Source organism: Mixophyes fleayi, chromosome 9 (genome assembly GCF_038048845.1).
Source record: "Mixophyes fleayi isolate aMixFle1 chromosome 9, aMixFle1.hap1, whole genome shotgun sequence".
Lineage (NCBI taxonomy): Eukaryota > Metazoa > Chordata > Amphibia > Anura > Limnodynastidae > Mixophyes > Mixophyes fleayi.
This window is the reverse complement of record NC_134410.1, coordinates 111,986,718-112,010,913: the sequence shown is the minus strand read 5'-3', so window position 1 is coordinate 112,010,913 and position 24,196 is coordinate 111,986,718. Positions and strand designations below refer to the sequence as shown.

The 24,196-nt window shown below is 45.0% G+C and overlaps 1 protein-coding gene across 1 annotated transcript in view; it reads right to left on the bottom strand.

The window, feature by feature from the left end:
• Window positions 1–782: 782 nt before the first annotated feature.
• The window catches only part of BGN (biglycan), a 47,481-nt gene continuing 24,067 nt past the window's right edge, over window positions 783–24,196 (bottom strand). The window contains exons 3-8 of the mRNA XM_075184950.1: window positions 16,553–16,665; window positions 14,718–14,931; window positions 13,251–13,361; window positions 10,619–10,712; window positions 9,250–9,388; window positions 783–2,457 (exon numbers count right to left, since the gene is read on the bottom strand). Of these exons, the coding sequence (XP_075041051.1) occupies window positions 2,260–2,457; window positions 9,250–9,388; window positions 10,619–10,712; window positions 13,251–13,361; window positions 14,718–14,931; window positions 16,553–16,665 (869 nt within the window). The 3' untranslated portion in view covers window positions 783–2,259. The remainder of the gene's footprint in view (window positions 2,458–9,249; window positions 9,389–10,618; window positions 10,713–13,250; window positions 13,362–14,717; window positions 14,932–16,552; window positions 16,666–24,196) is intronic.

Sequence of the window (24,196 nt, the reverse complement as noted above, 5' to 3'; positions counted from 1 at the left end):
GGGCAGACAAACTATTGACACATGGGGGTGAGCCAATGTAAGGGGATCTGAGGGCAAGAAGCAAGAGATGGAGGATGAAAGAGTGTGAGGTAAACTACATGGTGACATGGTTAAGTGGAGGGCTGGTAAGCTTTTCTAAACAGTTGGGTTTTCAGTGACGTTTGAAACTTTACAGGTTAGGGGATAGTCTGATAGGACAAGGGAGATTATTACAGTGGTGGGGGGCAGCATGCGAGAAATCTTGGATAAGAGAGTGAGATGTGGTTGCCAGAGGGGAGGTAAGGCGAAAGTCATTGACCAACCGGAGAGGGCGGGAAGAAGTATGTATGTAGATGGAGGGAGCAGTAGAGTTGGAGAGGGTCTTGTATGTGAGAGTGAGGAGTTTAAAGAGGATTCTGTAGATGAAGGGGAGCCAGTGTAAGGTTTGGCAGAGAGGGGAGGCAGATGTGAAGCGGTGAGAGAGGAAGAAAAGTCTAGCTGCAGCATTAGAATTGTAGGGGCCCCATGTACATGATGGACTATTGGGCTAGGTGCAGCCATCACCACCCAACAATGAAAAAAATACATATACAAATGGGGCTTTAACAGGGAAGGTGCCTGGCCACCTCTCAGCTGGGGGCCCTTTGAAGCTATCCCGCCCCGTCCTGCCCTGCTACCATAGTTTTGCCTTCGCCGTGAGGCCCCTAACACACTGATGCAGTTTCAAACTCACTTCTATATGAAACAAGATTCATACATTCGACTTATGTTTTTAGTGTTTAGAAATGAAACATATAAAGGCAGAAGGGGCAATATTTTAATATTTCATAATTTGATTGTAAAAAAAAATGTTCAGTTCTTGGTGAATATGATTAAACTGTAGAACAAATTCCTAAAATTGTACAAATGTATCCACCACTAATTTTATTGCTTTTATATATCTACAAAAAAACCCAAAAACAAAGACATTTATTCATCAACACTGTGTTTTTGTATGCAAAAGAAAACAAAACAAACACATTTTTGATACTGTACTTGGTGGTTACAAAAAACAGGTATATTAAAATATCTTAAGCGTTTTACATTTCATCTGTACTCTTCTGTTGTGCGAGCACCCTGCTTCGGAGCAACACCGTTTGATTCCTCTAGGTGGCAATGTTACCCCACTTGACTCGTCGTGGAAGCAATGTACAAAGACACACAATTAAAAGAAAGCTCACTAATTTTTGCATGCTGCTTATAATGTCGTTTGCATGATCCTGCATGAATTAGGGATAAGTAAAGTGCTGTGCCATTATTGCAGGCTTCTTAATCCCCTTTACCGCCAAACTGGCAGTTAAGGAGTTAATGCTGTGCACTGTACCGCGACCGGAGTTTAACTCTTTCACGGCCAAAAGGGGGGCCTGCAGCGCCTTGCACTGCAAAGCATGGGAAGTTTTTTTTTTTGTGCCATTGGCGAGCATTAGAATAATTAATAAAAAGTGGAAAAAAAGGAAGGAAGAGGTTTTCTGTGGGGTGGTAAATTTTATTCTAAAGTGTCAAGTAATTTACCAATACCCCACACTGGTCCCATCTTTTATAAGGAATTCTAGTGTGTGCTGGATACAAGAAAAAAAAAATACCAGGTATCATAATTGCATAGAAAAGGTACTGTACAAGATACTTAATGACAATATGCAAAGGTTAACCTGTTAAGCTGTTTATAAATCGCCAATATATTACTTGCCTGACTATATGTAAAAGGCGTTTAACTCTTTGAGTGCTCTAAGGCCACCGACAGCCAAGTTTCTTAATGTTTGCTGCTCAACAAGGGAAATAGTGTCTGGTTACTGTGTTAGCACATGTGTTACATCTTTTATGCACTTTCAGTACTATAAATCAAGGGTAGGCATCCTGTTGCTTGCTCAGCCGGGAAGCAGGCTGGGGAGCTGTACTTCAGTACCAGCTGGTGGGCTACAGGTCCGCTAATATGTTTATCAGTAAGTGTTTACAGCATTGTGGCTATACAGGCTTTGTTCAGCTACTGCCTACCTGGAATTCCATTCTGGTTATTTATACAGCTGTGCCAGAATTTAGGCAGGACAGGAAAATTGCCTAAAGCGTAGGATTTAGTTACTGCTTTACACACTGTGTGGTGGCGTATCATTGGTTCATTTTTTTTATTTTATTTTTTATTTAATTTTTATTACTCTGGTTGAATTCTTCTGTTCTCTTCGTGTCATCCTCTCTCGCTCAGTGACTTTCTTTGGTCGTTTTGTTAACTTTCCCCCCTCCCCAGCTTTACTTCCTATAATTTCCAAACTGAATGGCCAAGCGGTCGGTAACGCAGCGGAATGTGGCGGGCTGCACCTCCCAGTAGGGGACTGGGTTATTGAAGAGACTGATTCCGTTGTAGTAAGCGCGTTTCACTCCAAATCCGGTTGGGCAGAAGTCATTCACTCCGATCTGGGTGATGTTGTTGGAGTGTAAGTACACAACCTGGTCAAGATAAATGAAAAAAAAATATGTATATATATATTGAGGATCATCAAACTTTTATTCCAACACACAGTTAAAACAAATTCCAGAACATTACATTTTCCACATAAGACATTTGTATATGTCTGTACATATATACACTTGTATGCCAGGAAAAGACGTGGTTGGCTTCGCCATCCACGTCTTGTACTGGCTCAGCATCAGGGAGAATGTCAGATGACACAGTTCAGAAATTGTATCCTATGTCCATGTATTGATGCCTATGGAGGTGGCCATTTTCATGGAGACCAAGATTTAATCACAGACTGACAGGTAAGACAACATGACTTCAGTAATGGAGACAGAAATGTAAAAGACACTTCAGTCTCTAGAGAATTATTAGCTGCTTTTCTTTAACACATAGCTGCCTACTCTCACGGAATATCTGGGTGACTCGTCCATTTCTAGGAGACCTCCCGGGCTCCCGGGAGAGCAGGGCAACCTCCCGGTTCTCGCGCCCGCAATAGATAAGTGGCCAAAATTGTGACAATCATTTAGAGGGCAGGGCCAAAATGATGTGATACATCAAGCCCCGCCCCTGCATGCCCACCTCCCCTGGAATCTCCCTGAAGCCAACGAGGAAAAGTTGGCAAGTATGCATTAAGGAGAGCAAAGCATAAAAAATGAGTAACTTTCCACCTGGGCAATACCATGTTGCATTGGAGGGGGAGGTTAATTTAAAATGTGGGGACAGATTTATATATATATATATGTAAAGATAAAACTATCAGGTATTTGTGTGCTACAAGAAACAACAGCCAGTATTTAACTTATGTGCAAAATTATAAACTAAGTTGCACCCCTTTTATTGAAACATGGTTTGTCCAGGAGCAAACTTCCTCCTATTAATTTTTGTTGAAGGGTGGTATTGAAATCTAATGGTGGCTGTATAGAAATTGTAAATTAATGGAATTTGATAGTTTTACAGTGAAGGCCGTACCACCACATACACTGTGACTACTGTATGTATGTGTATGTATTAAAAACAAGCATTAGACTGTATAACCCACAGTACATTACACGGTACACAGATATGTTAGTCTCTCCTTTTGACTGTAATTTGACAGATTTTCCCTCAGATTCTCCAGCCTCTCAGCACCACTACAGTCTGCATCCCCCCCTGGTACAGACAACTCAGCGCTCACATTTTTGACCTTTGCTAATTGCAATGCACGGTGTTCAGACGCTGTAAAAGATGTTGTCTGCAATCTGCAACTTTGCAGGAAACCAATAAATGGCAGCTCCACAACCGCCACAAACGTGGAGGTAAAGTTCATCTCCATTTGAAAGTGTCAAATTTATCTTGTGAGCACAACCCGCTGCCTTTCACACATAAATATCAGAAAGTAACCTGTGTTTTTCCACAATCCTGTCTTTGTCACTTAGTCATTTTTTTGTCTCTACTTCCAGCATTGAAGCATTGATTTTTTTTTAAACTCAAATGTTCCAACCCAAAAATGTGCATGTTTTGGGCACACATAGGTGCAGCCATTTTGTGGAGTGAACTAACTAGTTCATGAGGATGCAGCCTATCAATTCGCTGGAAAGCAGAGGCATCACTGCGGTGCGATGTACTAAGCGTATTAGTCACAGGCAAACCCAGGGGGTTTTCCTAGTGCCTGGAAAGCCCTACCTCCAGGCTGGGGCACTGTTTGCTTGAGGTGGCTGGACCCTGCCCCCAGGACCAGCCACTCTGCAGCTTGTGTGCAGATCGTTTCTGTCTGCTCTGTTCTAAGCCATCTCTCTCCTGCTGTGTGTCCCCGGTCCCCTCGCCCCTGCTGTGTGTCCCGTGCCCTCTCCCCTGCTGTGTGTCCCCGGTCCCCTCTCCCCTGCTGTGTGTCCCCGGCCCCTCTGCCCTGCTGTGTGTCCCCGCCCCTCTCCCCTGCTGTGTGTCCCCACCCCTCTCTCTCCTGCTGTGTGTCCCCACCCCTCTCTCTCCTGCTGTGTGTCCCCACCCCTCTCTCTCCTGCTGTGTGTCCCCGCCCCTCTCTCTCCTGCTGTGTGTCCCCGCCCCTCTCTCTTCTGCTGTGTGTCTACGCCCCTCTCTCCTGCTATGTGTCCCCGCCCCTCTCTCTCCTGCTCTGCCCCCCCGCCCCTCTCTCCCCTGCTGTGTGTCCCCGGCCCTCTCTCTCCTGCTGTGTGTCCCCGGCCCTCTCTCTCCTGCTGTGTGTCCCCGGCCCTCTCTCTCCTGCTGTGTGTCCCCTGCCCCTCTCCCCTGCTGTGTGTCCCCGCCCCTCTCCCCTGCTGTGTGTCCCCGCCCCTCTCTCTCCTGCTGTGTGTCCCCGCCCCTCTCCCCTGCTGTGTGTCCCCGCCCCTCTCCCCTGCTGTGTGTCCCCACCCCTCTCTCCTGCTGTGTGTCCCCACCCCTCTCTCCTGCTGTGTGTCCCCACCCTCTCTCTCCTGCTGTGTGTCCCCACCCCTCTCTCTCCTGCTGTGTGTCCCCACCCCTCTCTATCCTGCTGTGTGTCTACGCCCCTCTCTCCTGCTATGTGTCCCCGCCCCTCTCTCTCCTGCTCTGCCCCCCCGCCCCTCTCTCTCCTGCTCTGCCCCCCCGCCCCTCTCTCCCCTGCTAGGTGTCCCCGGCCCTCTCTCTCCTGCTGTGTGTCCCTGCCCCTCTCCCCTGCTGTGTGTCCCCGCGCCTCTCTCTCCTGCTGTGTGTCCCCACCCCTCTCCCCTGCTGTGTGTCCCCATCCCTCTTTCTCCTGCTGTGTGTCCCCGCCCGTCTCTCTCCTGCTCTGCCCCCCCGCCCCTCTCTCCCCTGCTGTGTGTCCCCGGCCCTCTCTCTCCTGCTGTGTGTCCCCGGCCCCTCTCCCCTGCTGTGTGTCCCCGCCCCTCTCTCCCCTGCTGTGTGTCCCCGTCCCTCTCTCTCCTGCTGTGTGTCCCCGTCCCTCTCTCTCCTGCTGTGTGTCCCCACCCCTCTCTCTCCTGCTGTGTGTCCCCACCCCTCTCTCCCCTGCTGTGTGTCCCCGCCCCTCTCTCTTCTGCTGTGTGTCCCCGCCCCTCTCTCTTCTGCTGTGTGTCCCCACTCCTCTCTCTTCTGCTGTGTGTCCCCGCCCCTCTCTCTTCTGCTGTGTGTCCCCGCCCCTCTCTCTTCTGCTGTGTGTCCCCACTCCTCTCTCTCCTGCTGTGTGTCCCCACCCCTCTCCCCTGCTGTGTGTCCCCATCCCTCTTTCTCCTGCTGTGTGTCCCCGCCCGTCTCTCTCCTGCTCTGCCCCCCCGCCCCTCTCTCCCCTGCTGTGTGTCCCCGGCCCTCTCTCTCCTGCTGTGTGTCCCCGGCCCCTCTCCCCTGCTGTGTGTCCCCGCCCCTCTCTCCCCTGCTGTGTGTCCCCGTCCCTCTCTCTCCTGCTGTGTGTCCCCGTCCCTCTCTCTCCTGCTGTGTGTCCCCACCCCTCTCTCTCCTGCTGTGTGTCCCCACCCCTCTCTCCCCTGCTGTGTGTCCCCGCCCCTCTCTCTTCTGCTGTGTGTCCCCGCCCCTCTCTCTTCTGCTGTGTGTCCCCGCCCCTCTCTCTTCTGCTGTGTGTCCCCACTCCTCTCTCTTCTGCTGTGTGTCCTCGGCCCTCTCTCTTCTGCTGTGTGTCCCCGGCTCTCTCTCTCCTGCTGTGTGTCCCCGGCCCTCTCTCTCCTGCTGTGTGTCCCCGGCCCTCTCTCCTGCTGTGTGTCCCCGGCCTTCTCTCCCCTGCTGTGTGTCCCCATCCCTCTTTCTCCTGCTGTGTGTCCCCGCCCGTCTCTCTCCTGCTCTGCCCCCCCCGCCCCTCTCTCCCCTGCTGTGTGTCCCCGGCCCTCTCTCTCCTGCTGTGTGTCCCCGGCCCTCTCTCCTGCTGTGTGTCCCCGGCCTTCTCTCCCCTGCTGTGTGTCCCCATCCCTCTTTCTCCTGCTGTGTGTCCCCGCCCGTCTCTCTCCTGCTCTGCCCCCCCGCCCCTCTCTCCCCTGCTGTGTGTCCCCGGCCCTCTCTCTCCTGCTGTGTGTCCCCGTCCCTCTCTCTCCTGCTGTGTGTCCCCACCCCTCTCTCTCCTGCTGTGTGTCCCCACCCCTCTCTCCCCTGCTGTGTGTCCCCGGCCCTCTCTCTCCTGCTGTGTGTCCCCGTCCCTCTCTCTCCTGCTGTGTGTCCCCACCCCTCTCTCTCCTGCTGTGTGTCCCCACCCCTCTCTCCCCTGCTGTGTGTCCCCGCCCCTCTCTCTTCTGCTGTGTGTCCCCGCCCCTCTCTCTTCTGCTGTGTGTCCCCACTCCTCTCTCTTCTGCTGTGTGTCCCCGGCCTTCTCTCCCCTGCTGTGTGTCCCCATCCCTCTTTCTCCTGCTGTGTGTCCCCGCCCGTCTCTCTCCTGCTCTGCCCCCCCGCCCCCCTCTCCCCTGCTGTGTGTCCCCGCCCCTCTCTCCCCTGCTGTGTGTCCCCGTCCCTCTCTCTCCTGCTGTGTGTCCCCACCCCTCTCTCTCCTGCTGTGTGTCCCCACCCCTCTCTCCCCTGCTGTGTGTCCCCGCCCCTCTCTCTTCTGCTGTGTGTCCCCGCCCCTCTCTCTTCTGCTGTGTGTCCCCACTCCTCTCTCTTCTGCTGTGTGTCCTCGGCCCTCTCTCTTCTGCTGTGTGTCCCCGGCTCTCTCTCTCCTGCTGTGTGTCCCCGGCCCTCTCTCTCCTGCTGTGTGTCCCCGGCCCTCTCTCCTGCTGTGTGTCCCCGGCCTTCTCTCTCCTGCTGTGTGTCCCCGCCCCTCTCCCCTGTGTGTCCCTGCCCTCTCTCCCCTGCTGTGTGTCCCCGGCCCTCTCTATCCTGCTCTGCCCCCTGCCCCTCTCCCCTGCTGTGTGTCCCCGCCCCTCTCTCCTGCTGTGTGTCCCCGGCCTTCTCTCTCCTGCTGTGTGTCTCCGCCCCTCTCCCCTGTGTGTCCCTGCCCTCTCTCCCCTGCTGTGTGTCCCCGGCCCTCTCTCTCCTGCTGTATGTCCCCGCCCCTCTCCCCTGCTGTGTGTCCCCGCCCCTCTCTCTCCTGCTGTGTGTACCCGTTCCCCTCTCTCCTGCTGTGTGTCCCCGGTCCCCTCTCTCCTGCTGTGTGTCCCCGCCCCTCTCTCTTCTGCTGTGTGTCCCCAGTCCCCTCTCTCCTGCTTTGTGTCCCCGAACCTCTCCCCTGCTGTGTGTCCCCAAACCTCTCCCCCCTCTGCTGTGTGTCCCCACCCCTCTCCCCCCTCTGCTGAGTGTCCCCGCCCCTCTCCCCCCTCTTCTGAGTGTCCCCGCCCCTCTCCCCCCTCTGCTGAGTGTCCCTGCCCCTCTACCACCTCTGCTGTGTGTCCCTGCCCCTCTCCCACCTCTGCTGTGTCCCCGCCCCTCTATCTCATCTGCTGTGTGTCCCCGCCCCTCTATCTCATCTGCTGTGTGTCCCCGCCCCTCTACCCCCTCTGCTGTGTGTCCCCGCCCCTCTACCACTCTGCTGTGTTTCCCCGGCCCTCTCCCCCTCTGCTGTGTGTCCCCGCCCATCTCCCCCTCTGCTGTGTGTCCCCGCCCCTCTCTCCTGCTGTGTCCCCGCCCCTTTCCACTGCCTGCATGTCTCATGTGTGCAGCAGGAGGACACAAGACACAGCAAAAGATAAAAATCAGGGCCATCTTTTCCATTGGGCACGATGGGCAGGTGCCCGGGGGCCCCACGGGCAAGGGAGCCCCATAGGCAGGGCTCTTAATTAGAATAAATAATCCTGCAAAAGAAAAAACCTGCAAAAAAAACCTTCAGGGGTCACTGAGCAAGTCCCCCTCTCTCCCCTCTCTCTCATATATATTGTAGGGGCCCCGATGCACTGCTTTGCCCGGGAGTCCATAATGTTGTTAAGATGGCCCTGATGAAGATGGTAAGTTTGTGAATGTGTGTGTGTTTGTGTGTGTGTGTGGGGGGGTGTTATCATGTGCTTTTACTGTAAGTGGGGGGATGTAAGGTATAAGTACAATATGCTTGGAGGGGCTTTTTATATACATGTGAGGGGGGAAAGGGATTTTAATGTAAGGGTAGGGGGAGTCTTTTATGTGATGTAGATGGGTGTGAAATATTGATTTCATAGTCGGTTGAGAGTGGGGGCTTTTAATTTATTTGTGAGGTGAAGGTTGGGGATATTTAATTTAATAGTGGGGTTATGGCAGGCCTATTAAGGGTGAGATAATGGGACTATTCATTTAATGCTGTGGTGGTTTGGGTGCTATTAATTGAATGTGTGGCTGAGTTTGGGGAGAGCTATTTCTTAAAAGTGAATGCTAATTATTTAGTGTTTGGGAGGAAATAGGTTTATTTATTAAATGTAAATACTATTAATTTAATGTTGTTTGGGGGGAAATGGGTTGGTTGTTGGGAGGCCTAATTATTAAACATGGGTGCTTTTGATTAAATATCGGGCTGCTTTGGCGGAGGGAGGCCTACTGTGTTCACTCCTTGCTGGGATTTATATATCATGTATTTGTCTTTTTTAACAAACAGGGACCCAACAATCCAGGATCCAGACAAGCAAGAACTGAGCTTAGGACACGAGTAGCGCAAGAAGTAGTGAAAGCAGCAAGAACAGGAAGGACAGAGCAGGACAGTCTGCCAACTGTTCTGACACACTCAGTGAGGACATTGTGCTGACTGTAACGACAGTTGGGAGGTATGTCCCGCTTCACACGGCTCTGCTCGAAAAGGGAGAGCTGCGTGCACCTAACAGTAGTACAAGTTTTTGTCATAAAGAGACATCCAAGAAACTACCATCTTTATTTACCAGACAATGTAGAATAAATAGTTGTTGTTTTCTACTCACTTGTAGGAATTTCAAATCTGGCAGTCCTGGGGGCACCTTGGAGAGCTTGTTATTGTCCAGATGGAGCTCCCTCAGGATAGGCAGGGAGGAGAGGCTGCCATTTTCTACATTCCTGATAGTATTGTATCCGAGTCCTAACCTAAAAAATTACAAACAGACATTCATCAGATGAGAAGTATGAGCAAATACATATGGGATAATGTAGCCCCTACTGTGAAATATAAAGATATTAGAAGTTACAGAGGAGTTGAGTCACCGTATGAAAGTACCAGGCTACATGGGGTACATTTTTCTGTATAATAAATCAGAAGCTATTTTATGACAAAGTAATACAAAAAAAAGAAATCAGCATCAGTATTTAAATTACCATTTCTACTATATTATGCATGAGGACAATCAGCTCGTCTAATCATCTATTGTCAACAGACAGGCCAATTTAAGTTTCAGTCATTATAATATAGGTATGTATATACATATACATTTACATATATATATATATATATATATATATATATATATATATATTTTTGCTCGCCTGACTCGTCTTGGGCAGGCCTAGTCAACCTGTGGCTCTCCAGGTGTTGTGAAACTACAAGTCCCAGCATGCCCTGCCAGCTATCAACTGACTATCTACTAACAAATTATGCTGGGGCTTGTAGTTTCACAACATCTGGAGAGCCACAGGTTGGCCAGGCCCCATGCTGAACAGGTTTGGGGGACCTCATGCTGCGGGTTTCTCTGTTATAATGTCACCAGTCCATCCTATCATAGCCTACTGCTGGTAGTGGCGGGCTCACTTTGTTAACTCCAGCCCCCCTGCCCGATTTTTCAACTGCCACTCTAGGCTATGAATCCTGGCAACACTTTGCGGAGGGGCAATTATTTTGTTAACATTTTTTTTTTAAAAGCACTCCATATTTGCACCAGCCCTCAGGCACCCGCAAGTGAAACGCCTACTGTCAGGTGTAGCTGCGTGTTTTTGCAGGTCTGCATCTGTCTGTATTTACGTGAACATAACCGTAACTGTACTGGGGTTGTGTTTAAATGCCCCCCCTCTTCTGTCACGACTCTCCAGGGGCGCAAAAAAATACATAAATAAAGGTCAAACGAGCAGCACATTTGAAGGAAAACATAAGGTCAATTTATAGTGGAGGGGAGTTTCCAAGTAGTCATGGCCTCAATCCCATCCCATAGGAGCGCAGGTAGGACACCCATTATATGGCCTCAATCTAAGGCCACTACACCATCTCAGAAAACAATAACCACAAATTATAGGGCCACAACTGGTGGAGAGGGGGGTATGTTATTCTTCAATAGATGTTCATTGTCCTTTGTCCTTTGTGTCCATTTTGTGATGTATGTTACTTACCTGTATAAGTTGGGATACTGGCTAAAATCTCCCATTTCAACTGCCTGGATCTTGTTGTGATCGAGGTGGAGCTCGTTAAGACTGCTTGGGAGACCTGGCAATGGAAACACATGGGTGAGAAAAAAACTCCACTGTGTGAATAGCAAAGATCTGCTGGATTAGCTGGAGAATTTTGTCTCCTTGACGAGATTGTTCCTCATTTTTATAAGTTCCATACCTCTAAACTGAGCCCATTTAGGTGGAACAGTGCTGATTTGAGGGCTCTGTACTGCTGGGGAAGAAGTTTGGGAAACATGTCCTATTCACTCCTGCTCTACATGACATTAAAGGGATGTTTTTAGGGACGTGGGCTGGCGGGGTGACCCAGCGCTTCCGGAACCTCTAGATACTCAGTGACTCTTGACCATGCCTCCTTCTCATACACACGTTTTCCTAAACTTAAAAAGTTGGGAGGCAGGACATTCCGTTAGTTTCTTGAAATGCTTTATTATCATAGAGCAGAAAACAAAATTGTCCAGTAGAAATGTGACAAAAAGCAAAGAAAGGGAAAAACATGGACACTAGGGGCACTCATTGATTGATATAATAATGATTGAAACAAAATACTTTATTGGAAAAATTAAAAGATGTTCCTAAAATGGCTAAGGTGCCACAAGTAGCTAAATATTTAAAAACAATAGTCACAGTGATACATGTGCAAAAGAAGGGATTAAAAATGGCAGTACCTGCTGTCCTACCTCGTTATGTTAACTGTATCAATACGGGGGGTTGATAACCACAATAGATGTTTATTAGATCCTAATAGTAGGGTTAATTGTCTTTCAGGGTTCTGACCCTGTTTAATATCTGCATAGACATGGGCTTATTATCATAGAGTAGAGCAGTTTAAACATGCTTGGGATAGACATAAGGGTAGCCTTACCAAGAACTAAGGATCAAACTGGGTTTGAGGTTACCATAGGTTAAAAAATGGGCAGACTAGATGGGTCAAGCAGTTCTTATCTGCTGTCAAATTCTATGTTTCTATGAATATCTATATACAGTACACATTATAGTACAATGTAATACCGGTATCCTCCTTATGTTAAATATAAAATATTGTATACTCTGAGCAACTGAACTATTTTGCATCAAGGGTAGACAAACAGTGGCTAACCAGCTATCAGGACTAGTCTAGTTTACATGAACCAGTACAGCCCATTAATCTGTCCTCCCCACTGAAAGGTGCCTGTATTTTTAGATATAGTGCAGTCTGTAACATTAGGCTAAATAGGATGAGTTCTGCAGCTCACACAATAATGATTCATGTTGACAACCATCTGACCCACTGAGGTGGGCAGACTAGGGGAGGGGGTTTGCCCTGAAAAATCCTAGTAGTTTATTTTTAAAATAAATATTAATGGGTGATCTTGGAGGAGGAGAGTTAAAACAGTGGCTCTTCATTCCCATAAAAAAAAAGGGTAAAGGATTAATATTGCAGTCAAAAATATTCAAAATACTATATTTAAACTTCATCCCATATTTTTTAAACAGGGGAATGTAGTCTTCCCGTTTAAAACGTAAAAAATAAAATAAAAATCCTTTTTAACTTAGGGGTACACAAAATGTGTTTGCAAGGCTGCTTTCCTGGCACTTAGTGTATGCATTTTGCAGCCCACACCTAGGGCTAGATTTACTAAGCTGCGGGTTTGAAAAAGTGGGGATGTTGCCTATAGCAACCAATCAGATACTAGCTAGCATTTCTTTAGTGCTTTCTACAAAATGACAGCTAGAATCTGATTGGTTGCTATAGGCAACTTCCCCACTTTTTCAAACCCGCAGCTTAGTAAATCTAGCCCCTAGTCTCCTACTTACTTTGTGCTCAATTCAGGATACATAGGAATTCTAGCCCAGTGACCCAGCTCACGGTAGCCCACTAAGGGACTGGCCCGGAGGCGGATGGCCCCCTGTCCCCCTGCCCAGCCTGTCCCTGATCAAGACCATACTCATTTTCCTTTTTATGTGCATTTAAGTTTATTTTTTAAGCTTGTTACTCAATGTCAGAGCATGTCACCATAATTGAAAAATTCCACTAATCTTGCTACTAACGGGCATTTATACAAGACTTTTTCCCATGTGTTTAGCTAGAGCAATTTGTATCCTCATCTATGAACTACACATAAACGCGTACGAAACGCATGTCAAAAGCATTGCATTGTCTGTTTACTAGATCTAACGCAAAAGAGCCAGTGAGCATGAGGCCTAAGGTACCTGGTGCTCTAAGCCGTCACACAGGCGGTCACTCAGGTATATAGCAGCCAACCGGCGACTGCAGCAATAATTCCCGATTCTTCAGCAGCCGGGGGATGATGTCAGTGTTATGTTTGTAGCTGGACACGGTGATGGGCAATGGAGGCATAGATGCTGCTGAATAACTGCATAGACAAGCTATTGTAATATCTTCCAGCTGACAGCTTGTATCAATAATACCACATCTTTTGAATGTGTGTTTGTCTTGATTGTGGCTGGTTTATGATGACACATACATATGAACATAAAGAGATGATTTATTGATACAAGATGCTGACTATCCTCCCCCTGCTCAAGCTCACTTAACAAATTGCAAGACGTCAAAAACTATATCCCTGGTTACCTTTAGGGATGCCGGACAATTTAGCTTCTGAAATCCGCAGGTAATTCAGTTTCAAGCCGTCGAAAGCCCCAGCTTCAATACCTCCATTCTGCAGAGGGTTTCCTCCCATTTCTAGAGAGAGCAGAATAATTTAGAGTAAGTAAAAAATGGTGGTCTGATAATCCAATAGACTGCAGCCTAGGGTGTAAGGCTTTTTGGGGGCTCAAGATTTTTTCAGGTGCAAAATTGTGCCTCCTTTTTGCTATACAGTTCTGATTTTAATGAAAACTAAATCAGCGGATGAGTTTGAAAACACGCAAACATAAACATTGGTGGGGAGAGGTGAAGGAAGCCGGATTTGAAATTATGTATGAGTTCGGTTTTTTACCTACCACATATTAGTATAGCGTGTAAGATGAGTTTATTAGCCTATGGCGGCCTGAAACCTTAATCAGCTCCTGGTTAATGATTGGTTTCTTCTTCTCCCTTCTGTAACCACTGGGACTATCATTACTCTACTGCATTTTTTCAGTAGTTTCTGTAAAGGTTCTCGCAACACCTCGGGCCACTAGAAGAATAACGGGGAGCCTAGGCAGGCAGAGGAGGCGGATGTCAGTCAGTGCTGCCTGTGGTTCCACAGAAGGCTGCTGCTCCTCCACGTCCGTTATAGGCTGTGAGAGCACTGTGCTGCGACACCGGCCCATGGCACCTAATTAGATATTGTCTGGCCTTGGCCTATGTGTAACAAAATTCATTTTTTATTATTTGTGGAGAATGTCCTCTTTTGGTTTAATGTGCGGAACACGCCGAAATCATGTACTTTGCAAAATTAACTGCTATCCTGTCTCTAATCATTGACTAGATACAGTATTTAGCAGATGGTGTCTATCTCACTGCCAAGTCTCCATGTTAAGGGGGCCGCATACGTCATCCAGCCATGTGGGAAGCACAAAGGGGAGGGGCTTTGACAACACCCCAAGCAGTTTAAATAAAGCCCACCCAATTAGGAGAGATGATCCTCTGGTGAGGATCTAACCTTATTCCAACTAAATAGCATTAGGTAGAATTACCGTTAGAAGACAGGCCCACTTTACTTGTTAATGTCCTCTGCAAATATGTATTCACTTTCTACTTGTCTGTAGCAATATGGGTTAAATGTTTTACAGAGAGCTGCAACATTGTTGCAACAATGTAAAAAAAACTAGAACAGGCATCCTGCTATTTCTGTTTAGCTAATAGGAAAGGATGGGTGATGTAAAAGCTCAGACATCTATCTTTTTAAACCGGATTGATGCATGTCCATTGACATCTACAGCCCATAAGTAAAAATGTTTCAGACAAATTTAATATATGCTTATTTTTCCACCGGAAAGCAGCAGAAATAACTTGATAATTGCATTATCTTCAGTTTTAAGTCCATTTAAAGTGAATCTGCCGATGGGTGTACCACTGACCACCTATGTATAATGGCACAATATATAGACTTACCAATGCAGTTCATGCTTTTGAGTCCATTGAAAACATCCTTAGGAATCTTCTTGATATTGTTTTCATGAATACGCAGTTCCACCAAGGACTTGGGAAGACTCTTGGGGATCTCTTCAAGGCTGTTTTTCGAGATGTACAACTTGTGCAGCTTTTGCAGTGGCTCGAAGGCTTTCTCGTTAATTTTGGAGATTTTGTTGTTTACTAAAACCAGGGCCTGAATTAATTGAAAACATATAAGATAATTTAATTAGATGCAAAGGTCTTTTATCTCCTTATGGTTATGTCGTTGTGACATAAACCTCCTCTAATGTCCTAACACTATCTTATTATCTTGGAACAATCTTTGGAGAGATCCTGGCCTATTTCCCAGGAACAAGTAGTGTGAAGTCAATACAGTGGTGGACAAGGTGAAACAGGGAGACATAGACATAACGAAATGCCTGATGACAGTATTAGCATGTGCAGGCTAACAGGTAAAGTACAGAGTGACTATTTTTTTAAAAAAATCTTCTATCCCCAACTTTTTGCCCCAAAGCATGCCCCAAAATGATTGTGTCCAGTATCCTAATTTCTAAACTAGGCTGTGCCCCGCCGTCCTTTCCTCACCCTCTAGACCAGCCAGGAGTAACTTCACTCAGTGACATTCTACTCACAGACTGCTATGGGGAAGGAGAACGTTCAAAAAGCGTTAACCCTGTACTATATATAAATTAAAATTTGAAGACAAATTTCAGCCTGGTAACTGGTCATCTCTAAGGGTGGGGGTCACAGATGTGTTTTTAAAACCACGTTTAAAGCATCTAATGGCACCAAATTTAAATAATTAATTTCTATGAGTATAATGGAAAGTACAGTGCAATAGTCACTCGCAAAGTTTTTAAAACGCTGACAGCAGCATTTTGGACCTTTGACCAAAACGCTGAATAGAAACTCTCTCCAATTGAAATACAGTATATTTCTGCAGACCTTTTCACTTAGAGGACTCACTGTACGCAATGAGATTGAATAACGCTGCATCTGCAATAAAAGCGCTAGTAAAGGCCTGGGCGCTTCTAAATTTGTACTAGTGCTAGTAGGAAAAGAATATAACACCCTAAGACTGCCTCTTATTCATCATCATCAGTTATTTATATAGCGCCACTAATTCCGCAGCGCTGTACAGAACTCACTTAAAGGTGTCCAATTACTGTATTACTATTAAGACCCCATCAGTGTAACTTATAAATGCAATGTTACATACATAATATTGCATGTTTTTCTGTGTATATATACATATATATATATATATATATATATATATATATCCATCTATAATATAAATGTCTAGTGGCGTGTGTTAGTCTGTCTGTGTGTGTGTGGAAAAAATAAAACCAAGCTGCAGCGCCACCTGCTGGGCGGAGTTATACACTGACCTACTAAATTCTTAGTGTGTGTGGAAAAAAAAATTCAGAAAGGGCTGAAATTTGGTATACTAAGATGTTTTTAATTTGTTAATTTAATTTGTTAATTGTTAAAAGTGTTTATAAAGATTTTAAAAAAAATATATATATATTTCTTGAAGGAGAAGTGACAGTGGGGAGTGGTTGGTGGTTGAGGCCTGGGCTATGGCCCAAATGCATGACAAGAACCTTTTTAACACCTTAAGTAGCTTGATTTGACTAGAATGCATGAGTATCATGCACGGGTCAACTTGTGTATATATATATATATATATATATATATATATATATATATATATATATATATATATATATATATATTTTGCTAATAGCTGGACCCCATGAACACTCTGCTGCTACTACAGAATATAACAGTAAAATTAAGCCGTTCCTCACATATAAGCTGGTGAGTCCCTTGAAATCGTCTTTTTTTATTTCGAATATTTTGTTGTTCTGTAGATCCAGGAGGGTGGTGTCCTTTGGAATGCTCTTGGGCACACTTGTCAGACCTAAAACAGAAACAAACACTGCTTCAATGACTGTATCATTAAGAACTGGTTTCCATCCCTAGGCATACACTAAGTTCCTGGTGGATAAAGATTGACTCTGCTAAGGGCAAACATCGTTAGCCGTGCTATTTGCCTGGACTACCGAGGAAGAATAACACCCCAGTGTAACTGTGCTTAAATCCAACCTAAACACGTTCTTTATACCAGATACCTGAGGATTTAGTGTGTTTTTCCAGACTTGCTGTTACTCTATGGTGCACTAAAGTCTTATTTAATACTGTATCATGGTGCACTGTGACCAAATATATCAAGCACAGCAACCAATCAGATTCTAACTGTTACTTTCTAGTTTTGCTTTCGTCAAAACACACTTAGCTCTCTGTGCCAGTAGCGGCTTTGTTGGGTGAAGATATCACCAGACTATTCAACCCAAGAGTTTCAATTTCCACCTATCATGGTCCCGGTTCATCATCATCATCATCATTTATTTATATATAACGCCACTGATTCCGCAGCACTGTACAGAGAACTCACTAACATCAGTCACTGCCCCATTGGAGCTTACAGTCTAAATTCCCTAACATACACACAGACACACAGACAGAGAGAGAGAGAGAGAGAGAGAGACTAGGGTCAATTTTGACAGCAGCCAATTAACCTATCAGTATGTCTTTGGAGTGTGGGAGGAAACCGGAGCACCTGGAAGAAACCCACGCAAACACGGGAGAACATGCAAACTCCACGCAGATAAGGCCATGGTTGGGAATTGAACTCATGACCCCAGCGCTGTGAGGCAGAAGTGCTAACCATTTAGCCACCGTGCTGCGGTTCATCTGCATCATTTGTTGTGTGTGATCATTGTGGTTTGGAAGGTGGGACTAAAACATACTAGATTTAATGCCATTGATCTAATGTAGTTGTGGGCAACTTAGGACCTCCTGACTATGCCCAGTTGCTCTCGTTGCTCTTACTTGGTTCCACAAGTTGACCATGGTGCTTCACAATCTAACCAGTTAGTCCATAATTGTATGGTCTTCTCAACAGCTTTAGAAGGTAACCAAAGGTTCACATGCTAACTGGGTTATATGAACACCTCATGCTACTGCTCTTATGTCTGCTCTTATGTCATAATGTGACCTATTGGTTCTCTAAACGATAATGTGCAATGTTGGACCATTGGCCAACTGTGAGACCTGTAATAAGTGTCATGTTTCCCACCACTGATCTTGCAAAACTTTTTGAGCTGCAGATAATAAATTATTACAATAAAATTAATATGAATCACCCCATGCCATGTTAATATATAGTATTGCGGTACTCTCTTTTTTTGTGTCTGTTTTTATAACTTTGTATTAATAACAAATAAATGAAAGATCATCTTTCATATAATTAGAACAATTAAGAAAAGTGTCGGGGTATAGAAACGGGGAAGGAAAAACCCCCATGGCAAGAGTCACTTTTTCCTCACAATATTCAGCAAATGTTGCAGCAATGTTTAGACCCAACAAGATACATAATCATCACATACCCCCAAAGCATTCTATGGTGCTATAAATACACATACTGGGCCTGATTCATTAAGGATCTTAACTTAAGAAACTTCTTTTTCAGTCTCCTGGACAAAACCATGTTACAATGCAAGGGGTGCAAATTAGCATTCTGTTTTGCACATAAGTTTAATACTGACTGTTTTTTCATGCAGCACAAATACTTGATAGCTTATTTGTACACTGACATTTAAAGTTGATATTTGTGTGCTACATGAAAAAACAGGCAGTATTTAACTTATGTGCAAAACAGAATACTAATTTGCACCCCTTGCATTGTAACATGGTTTTGTCCAGGAGACTGAAATAAGAAGCTTCTTAAGTTAAGATCCTTAATGAATCAGGCCCACTGTTCTTGTAGCAGCCAGCAGCGCTCTGGTTAACAAAGAGTGTTCGTCTAATTAAATGGACCAGGGAAGGCGTCTGGATCGTACCAGTGAGCAGTAACCAGACAATGGGCTGCTGTTAATACATGATTAACCGTCCATTGGTCTAAATTTTGGTTTAGGGATAGGCTTGGCTTATAGACATGTAAATGAGTCAGAGTGGATGTGGATCCAAGTGAACAAACGAGACTGGCAATGTCTTCCCGGCAACAAGTAAGCTTCGGGCATGAGTCCAATGAGGCAGGAACTGAGAACTGATGGGAATGATTAAATATTCCCTGCACTGCAGATATGTAGGCACTAGATAAATAAAGGATAATACATACATAAAAGATCAAAAATATGCTTAGTGACCGCTAGTTGCCCGTGTTCTAAGAGAAGGAGATCTCTCGGGAAACCTTTCTTCCAAAACACTATATACACACATATACTAGCAGGGTCCGATTTGTAATGTGAAGCAGTTTTTATATATTAGCAAATTATTTGGTAAATAGACAAAAACTGCTATTTAGAAAATAAGATTTGTTGCTTTGTCGCGTTGTCGTTACGCCGTGTTGTGGCGAGATTTCCTTCCAGCGGTCAAACAATTGTTTACAAGCAAAAAATAAGGTTTTCAATATTTCTCACTCTGTCGCATTGTTGCATTGTAGCTGTGTGGTCTAATAGGTTATTTTTTTCGATACTAAATAACTATGTCAAAATTGGCAGCTTTACCTAGAGAGCTGTGGAAGATAAACAAACTTCTCCTCTTATATATATATATAGATAGATCAGTCAGTTATATAAATCACATAGATTCAAAGGGCCTAAGTCATTAAGGAGAGCAAAGCATAAAAAAGGAGTAAGTTTGCATCTGGGCAAAACCATGTTGCATTGGAGGGGAGGTAAATTTAAAACGTGGGGACAGATTTATAGAGGCATATTGAATTGTCCGCGAGATTGCTGAAAATCCCGTGGTCCGTAATAACGGTAATCCTGCGCGGAAAAACCTTTAATACGGTAATTTACTCGCTGGATTTCAGCTCGCAGCGAGAGATTACCGTATTTTCAGTAATAGTTTTTCCGCGCTCGATCCCGCGGACAATTGAATACCCCCCATAGTTGGAGTATGACATGTACTAGATCAACTTTAAATTTCAGTGTAAAAATAAAGCTATCAAGTATTTGTGTGCTACATGAAAAAACACCCAGGGCTAGATTTACTAAGCTGCGGGTTTCAAAAAGTGGGGATGTTGCCTATAGCAACCAATCAGATTCTAGCTTTCATTTATTTAGTGCATTCTACAAAATGACAGCTAGAATCTGATTGGTTGCTATAAGCAATATCCCCACTTTTTCAAACCCGCAGCTTAGTAAATTTAGCCCCCAGTATTTAAATTATGTACAAAATAATAAACTAATTTGCACCCCTCGCATCGTAACATGGTTTGTCCCAGAGAATATTTACTCCTTTTTTTGTCTTACTTTCCTTAATGACTCAGAGTCATGCCCAAAGACTTCTTACCAAAAATTTAAGAACTAGCACATCTAACTGAAAATCTTTCTGCAAGTGCATGAAATTGTATAAAGCAGATTTGGCCTGGAATTCTTAGCAGCATTCAAAATATCATTGAATCTAAAAAGGTCTCAGGCAAACCAATGTGTTTTAAAGGAACCTGCTATACCTTTATTTTAATATTAAGACGTAGTTCCCATTGCAACTATGCATTTACGCCATTTGTGGACATTTTAAAGAGAATATAAAGGACATATATGTGTCATGCAGAACTTAACAAGCTGGGTGCAAGGATCTCATGTAATTTAGAGGTATAATGCTCTGCTTGTCTGTATCCCACTTCTCACATCATGATACTGCTCCAAACACATAAATCCTCATTCTCACTAACTTAATAACACTTGTGGGCGGGTCCCAGTCTCCCTCAAGATCAGTACACTCATTTCCTGAAATACACTGTGCTGCTATGAACATTCTGATGCTACGATCGGCTGCAGATTGTTCTGAAGCCTCCCGAAACAGGAAACACAGTCAAACAGGAGATGATTGGTAACAAAAGGTGATTATACTCTAGTCAAACTAACCCTTACTTTCCAACTCTCCCTGAATGTCAGGGAGACTCCCTGAAATAGGGGTGATCTCCCTCACTCCCTGAAGAGTCTGGCATTCTCCCTGATGCTGAGCCAGTACAAGACGTAGTTGAGTTCACCATCTGTGGCATGATGACACAGTCCAGAAATTGTGTCCTATGTCCATGTATTGATGCCTATGGAGGTGGCCATTTTCATGGAGACCAAGATTTAATGAAAGATTGACAGGTATGACAACATGACTTCAGTAAAGGAGACAGAAATGTAAAAGACAGTTCAGTCTCTAGAGATTCATTAGCTGCTTTTCTTTAATGCACAGTTGCCTACTCTCCCGGAATGTCCTGGAAACTCCTGCATTTCTGGGAGACCTCCAGGGAGAGCAGGGCAACCTCCCGGTTCTCGTCCCCACAATAGATAAGTGGGGGGCTTAATGACGCAAATATTGCGTAATTTTAATCCCGCCTCTGCTGTAATTGTGACAATCATTTAGGGGGCGGGGCCAAAAGATGCAATTCATCAAGCCCCGCCCCTGCACGCCCACCTACCACGGCATCTCCCTGAAGCCAACGAGGAAAAGTTGGCAAGTATGAACTAACCTTAAAACAAGATATATTTATACAAGGGATTCATGCTTTTGTGGCTCATAAATTGATCTGTATAAAATCCTCTCTTGACTCCAACAATATGTTTGGATCCCAAAATAATAACATAGGACATTCTTTAGTTTTTTTGTTGATAACTTCGTGTTTTGATGAATTGCAACTGAAAATCTGCCAAGGTCTCTGCATGCTGACTCCAGAGAAAGTTATTTTTCAAATGTTAGGAGGTGTGGAAGTAGATATTGAATACGATGATAAACCATACTTGCCCACTTTTAAAACCTCCCCTCTGGGAGATCCCTGAGGTGAGGTCAGGTGACAAGTGTACAGCACTATATAGCGGGGGTGGGGCTTCTTGATGTCAATCGCGTCATTAAGGCCCGCCTCCAGCAAGACCCTGAAGGATGCCTACTTTTCTACGATGGAAGTTATACCTGCTGGTTACTTTTTGGATAGAGAGAAGAACTTAGAGCAGTGATAGGCAACCTGGTACAATCAAAGGCCACATGGGGCAGCCCTCTCACTTCCAAGGGCCGCGCATTAGCCTTAACCTTGGTAATACGTTAAACAATACATTTAATCAAAGAGACACTTATCTGTACATAGACAAACCGAGGGGGGTGTCTGGAAACCCCCCTCGAAGCCTGGAGCACTGTATAATTGAGGTGGCTGGACCCTGCCCCTGCTTCACACGGCTCTGCTTGAAAAGGGAGAGCTGCGTGCACCTAACAGTCGTGCACACAGCATTGCCCATGTATATTATGGGGATAGGAAGAGTTGGAGAACAGCCAAGCACTGTCTAAAATTATAGCCACGCCCTCATGTATGCTCTCCTTAATGACTCAGGCCCAGAGCGCCCCAGAGGGCGCTATATCCTCCGTGGAGTTTTTCTTTTCCGCGCTCTGCTTCTCCTCCCTTGGCCCACACATCATCCCCTTTGGTTTGTATTACCACATTGACAGTGTCCTCCTTCTGCGCTGCCTAGCCCACGTTGGAAATGATTATACAGGGCGCTGAGAATTTGTAATCAGCAGGTAATGACAGTGTTTGGGGAAAGTATAAAACAGCTGCGTGAGCGTGTAATCTGCTGCACTGCAGCTGGTTTCCTGGACAGGGTCCCACATATTTCACTTCAATTTTACTAAATGGGTTGTCAATCAGCCCTACTAGCTTCATGGCTGACTGGAGCTGCAGACACAAAATTCAATGTGTAGTTTATAGAGTTTCTATAAAAATTACAGAGAGAGAGAACCAAATAAAGCAGTCAATGGCTTACATATGTGGAAAATGGGAGAATTTGGTGTGGAACAATTTAAGGTGATGTCTACTTTTTAAAAAATACTATTATCCCTCCAAATCCCCACTATCTTATGAGCCAGAGTATGTCCCTAAGTTCTGGCTAACAGCAGTGGTCCTAGAGTGTGGCATTCCCTTTAAGGACCAGGAAAAGTGGAGGTGTTGCCCATAGCAACCCACCACATTCTAGAATATATTAGAGAAATGATAGCTAGAACCTGATGGGTTGCTATGGGCAACACCTCCACTTTCCCTTTTCAGAAGTTTTAATAAATCTCCCTTCAGAAATACTTTTTTGTTAGTGATTTGTATGGACGCACACAGGCGCGGGCAGGGAGAGGGATGGCCGGGGGGCACACAGGCGGCCGCATCATATTACATCTGATGACATCGGATGCGGCCGCGGGGGGAGAAACTGTTTTTTGCATCTGGGGGGGCAGCCGGCCGGCCTACCCCCGGCCCTAATAGGCCTCTGGACGCACAGTTAATAACTGAGAGCAGGGGGTATATTTACTAAACTGCGAGTTTGAAAAAGTGGAGATGTTGCCTATAGCAACCAATCAGATTCTAGATGTCATTTTGTAGAATGTACTAAATAAACGACAGCTAGAAACTCGATTGGTTGCTATTGGCAACATCTCCACTTTTTCAAACCCGAAGTTTAGTAAATATACTCCCAGGAGTGTAAATGTACCACTTATGTTCAATGTTCATAGTAGCCACAGATAAGGGCCTCTTTTCTTTGGCTAGTAGAGAATAAATCTAGCAACCTCTCAGTTCAGTTAGGAGAAACAATATATCTATTCCCCAGTTGCATGCATTTATGTGCCGGAGAAAAATATCACAAATGATACATTACTGTTTTATTAATATAGGTAATTTGTTTCTGATTGAGTCTATGCACTGTAATCTTTTTAGGTTACCAAGCAACAGCACCGCGACCAGGGTAAGAGAGGAAAATACTATATAATGCTGGTAGAGGGAAAAAAGTGTCTTTTTTATTGTAAGGTTGTTTATAAAATAAGATGTTTCCAAATTGATGCGGTTATTGCTTTCTACTTAAAACACATCCTCTGAGACGTGGAAGTGTAGGCGGAATATATGCAAGACGATAAACATTTGGAAAAAAAAATGAGATTAAGTACTATGACATTTTCACAGGGAAAAAAAAAAAAATTCAACTGGTTTAGAAAAAAATAAAATAAAATCCACAACTTGTATGTACTTTGGCCGTCTCTGTAAACTCTGCAAATGTTTGATGAGCTGTCAATTGGCAGATCCCCTGCCATGCATCATGTCAAGAGGAAGCCCCCCTGATCTCAGATGGATTCTACAAACAACTTTAGGAGAAGACATTCCACAGTCACTCCCTGAGGGATCCTGCACAGCCCAAGACTTCCCCTTGATGTAAATTAAAAGAGATAAGTACAACTTGGCCCTTTTACATCAATATATTTATTAAAGCGGACCTACCATAAATCCACTTCTCTGGTGTCAAACCATCAGAAGAACAACAACTTCTGTCCATCCCAAGGTAACATTTGCAAGATTGATTTTTAAACAACTATGATGACTGCTGAATCTGTCTCTTATTTGCCAAGCATTCCAAAGGCTGTAG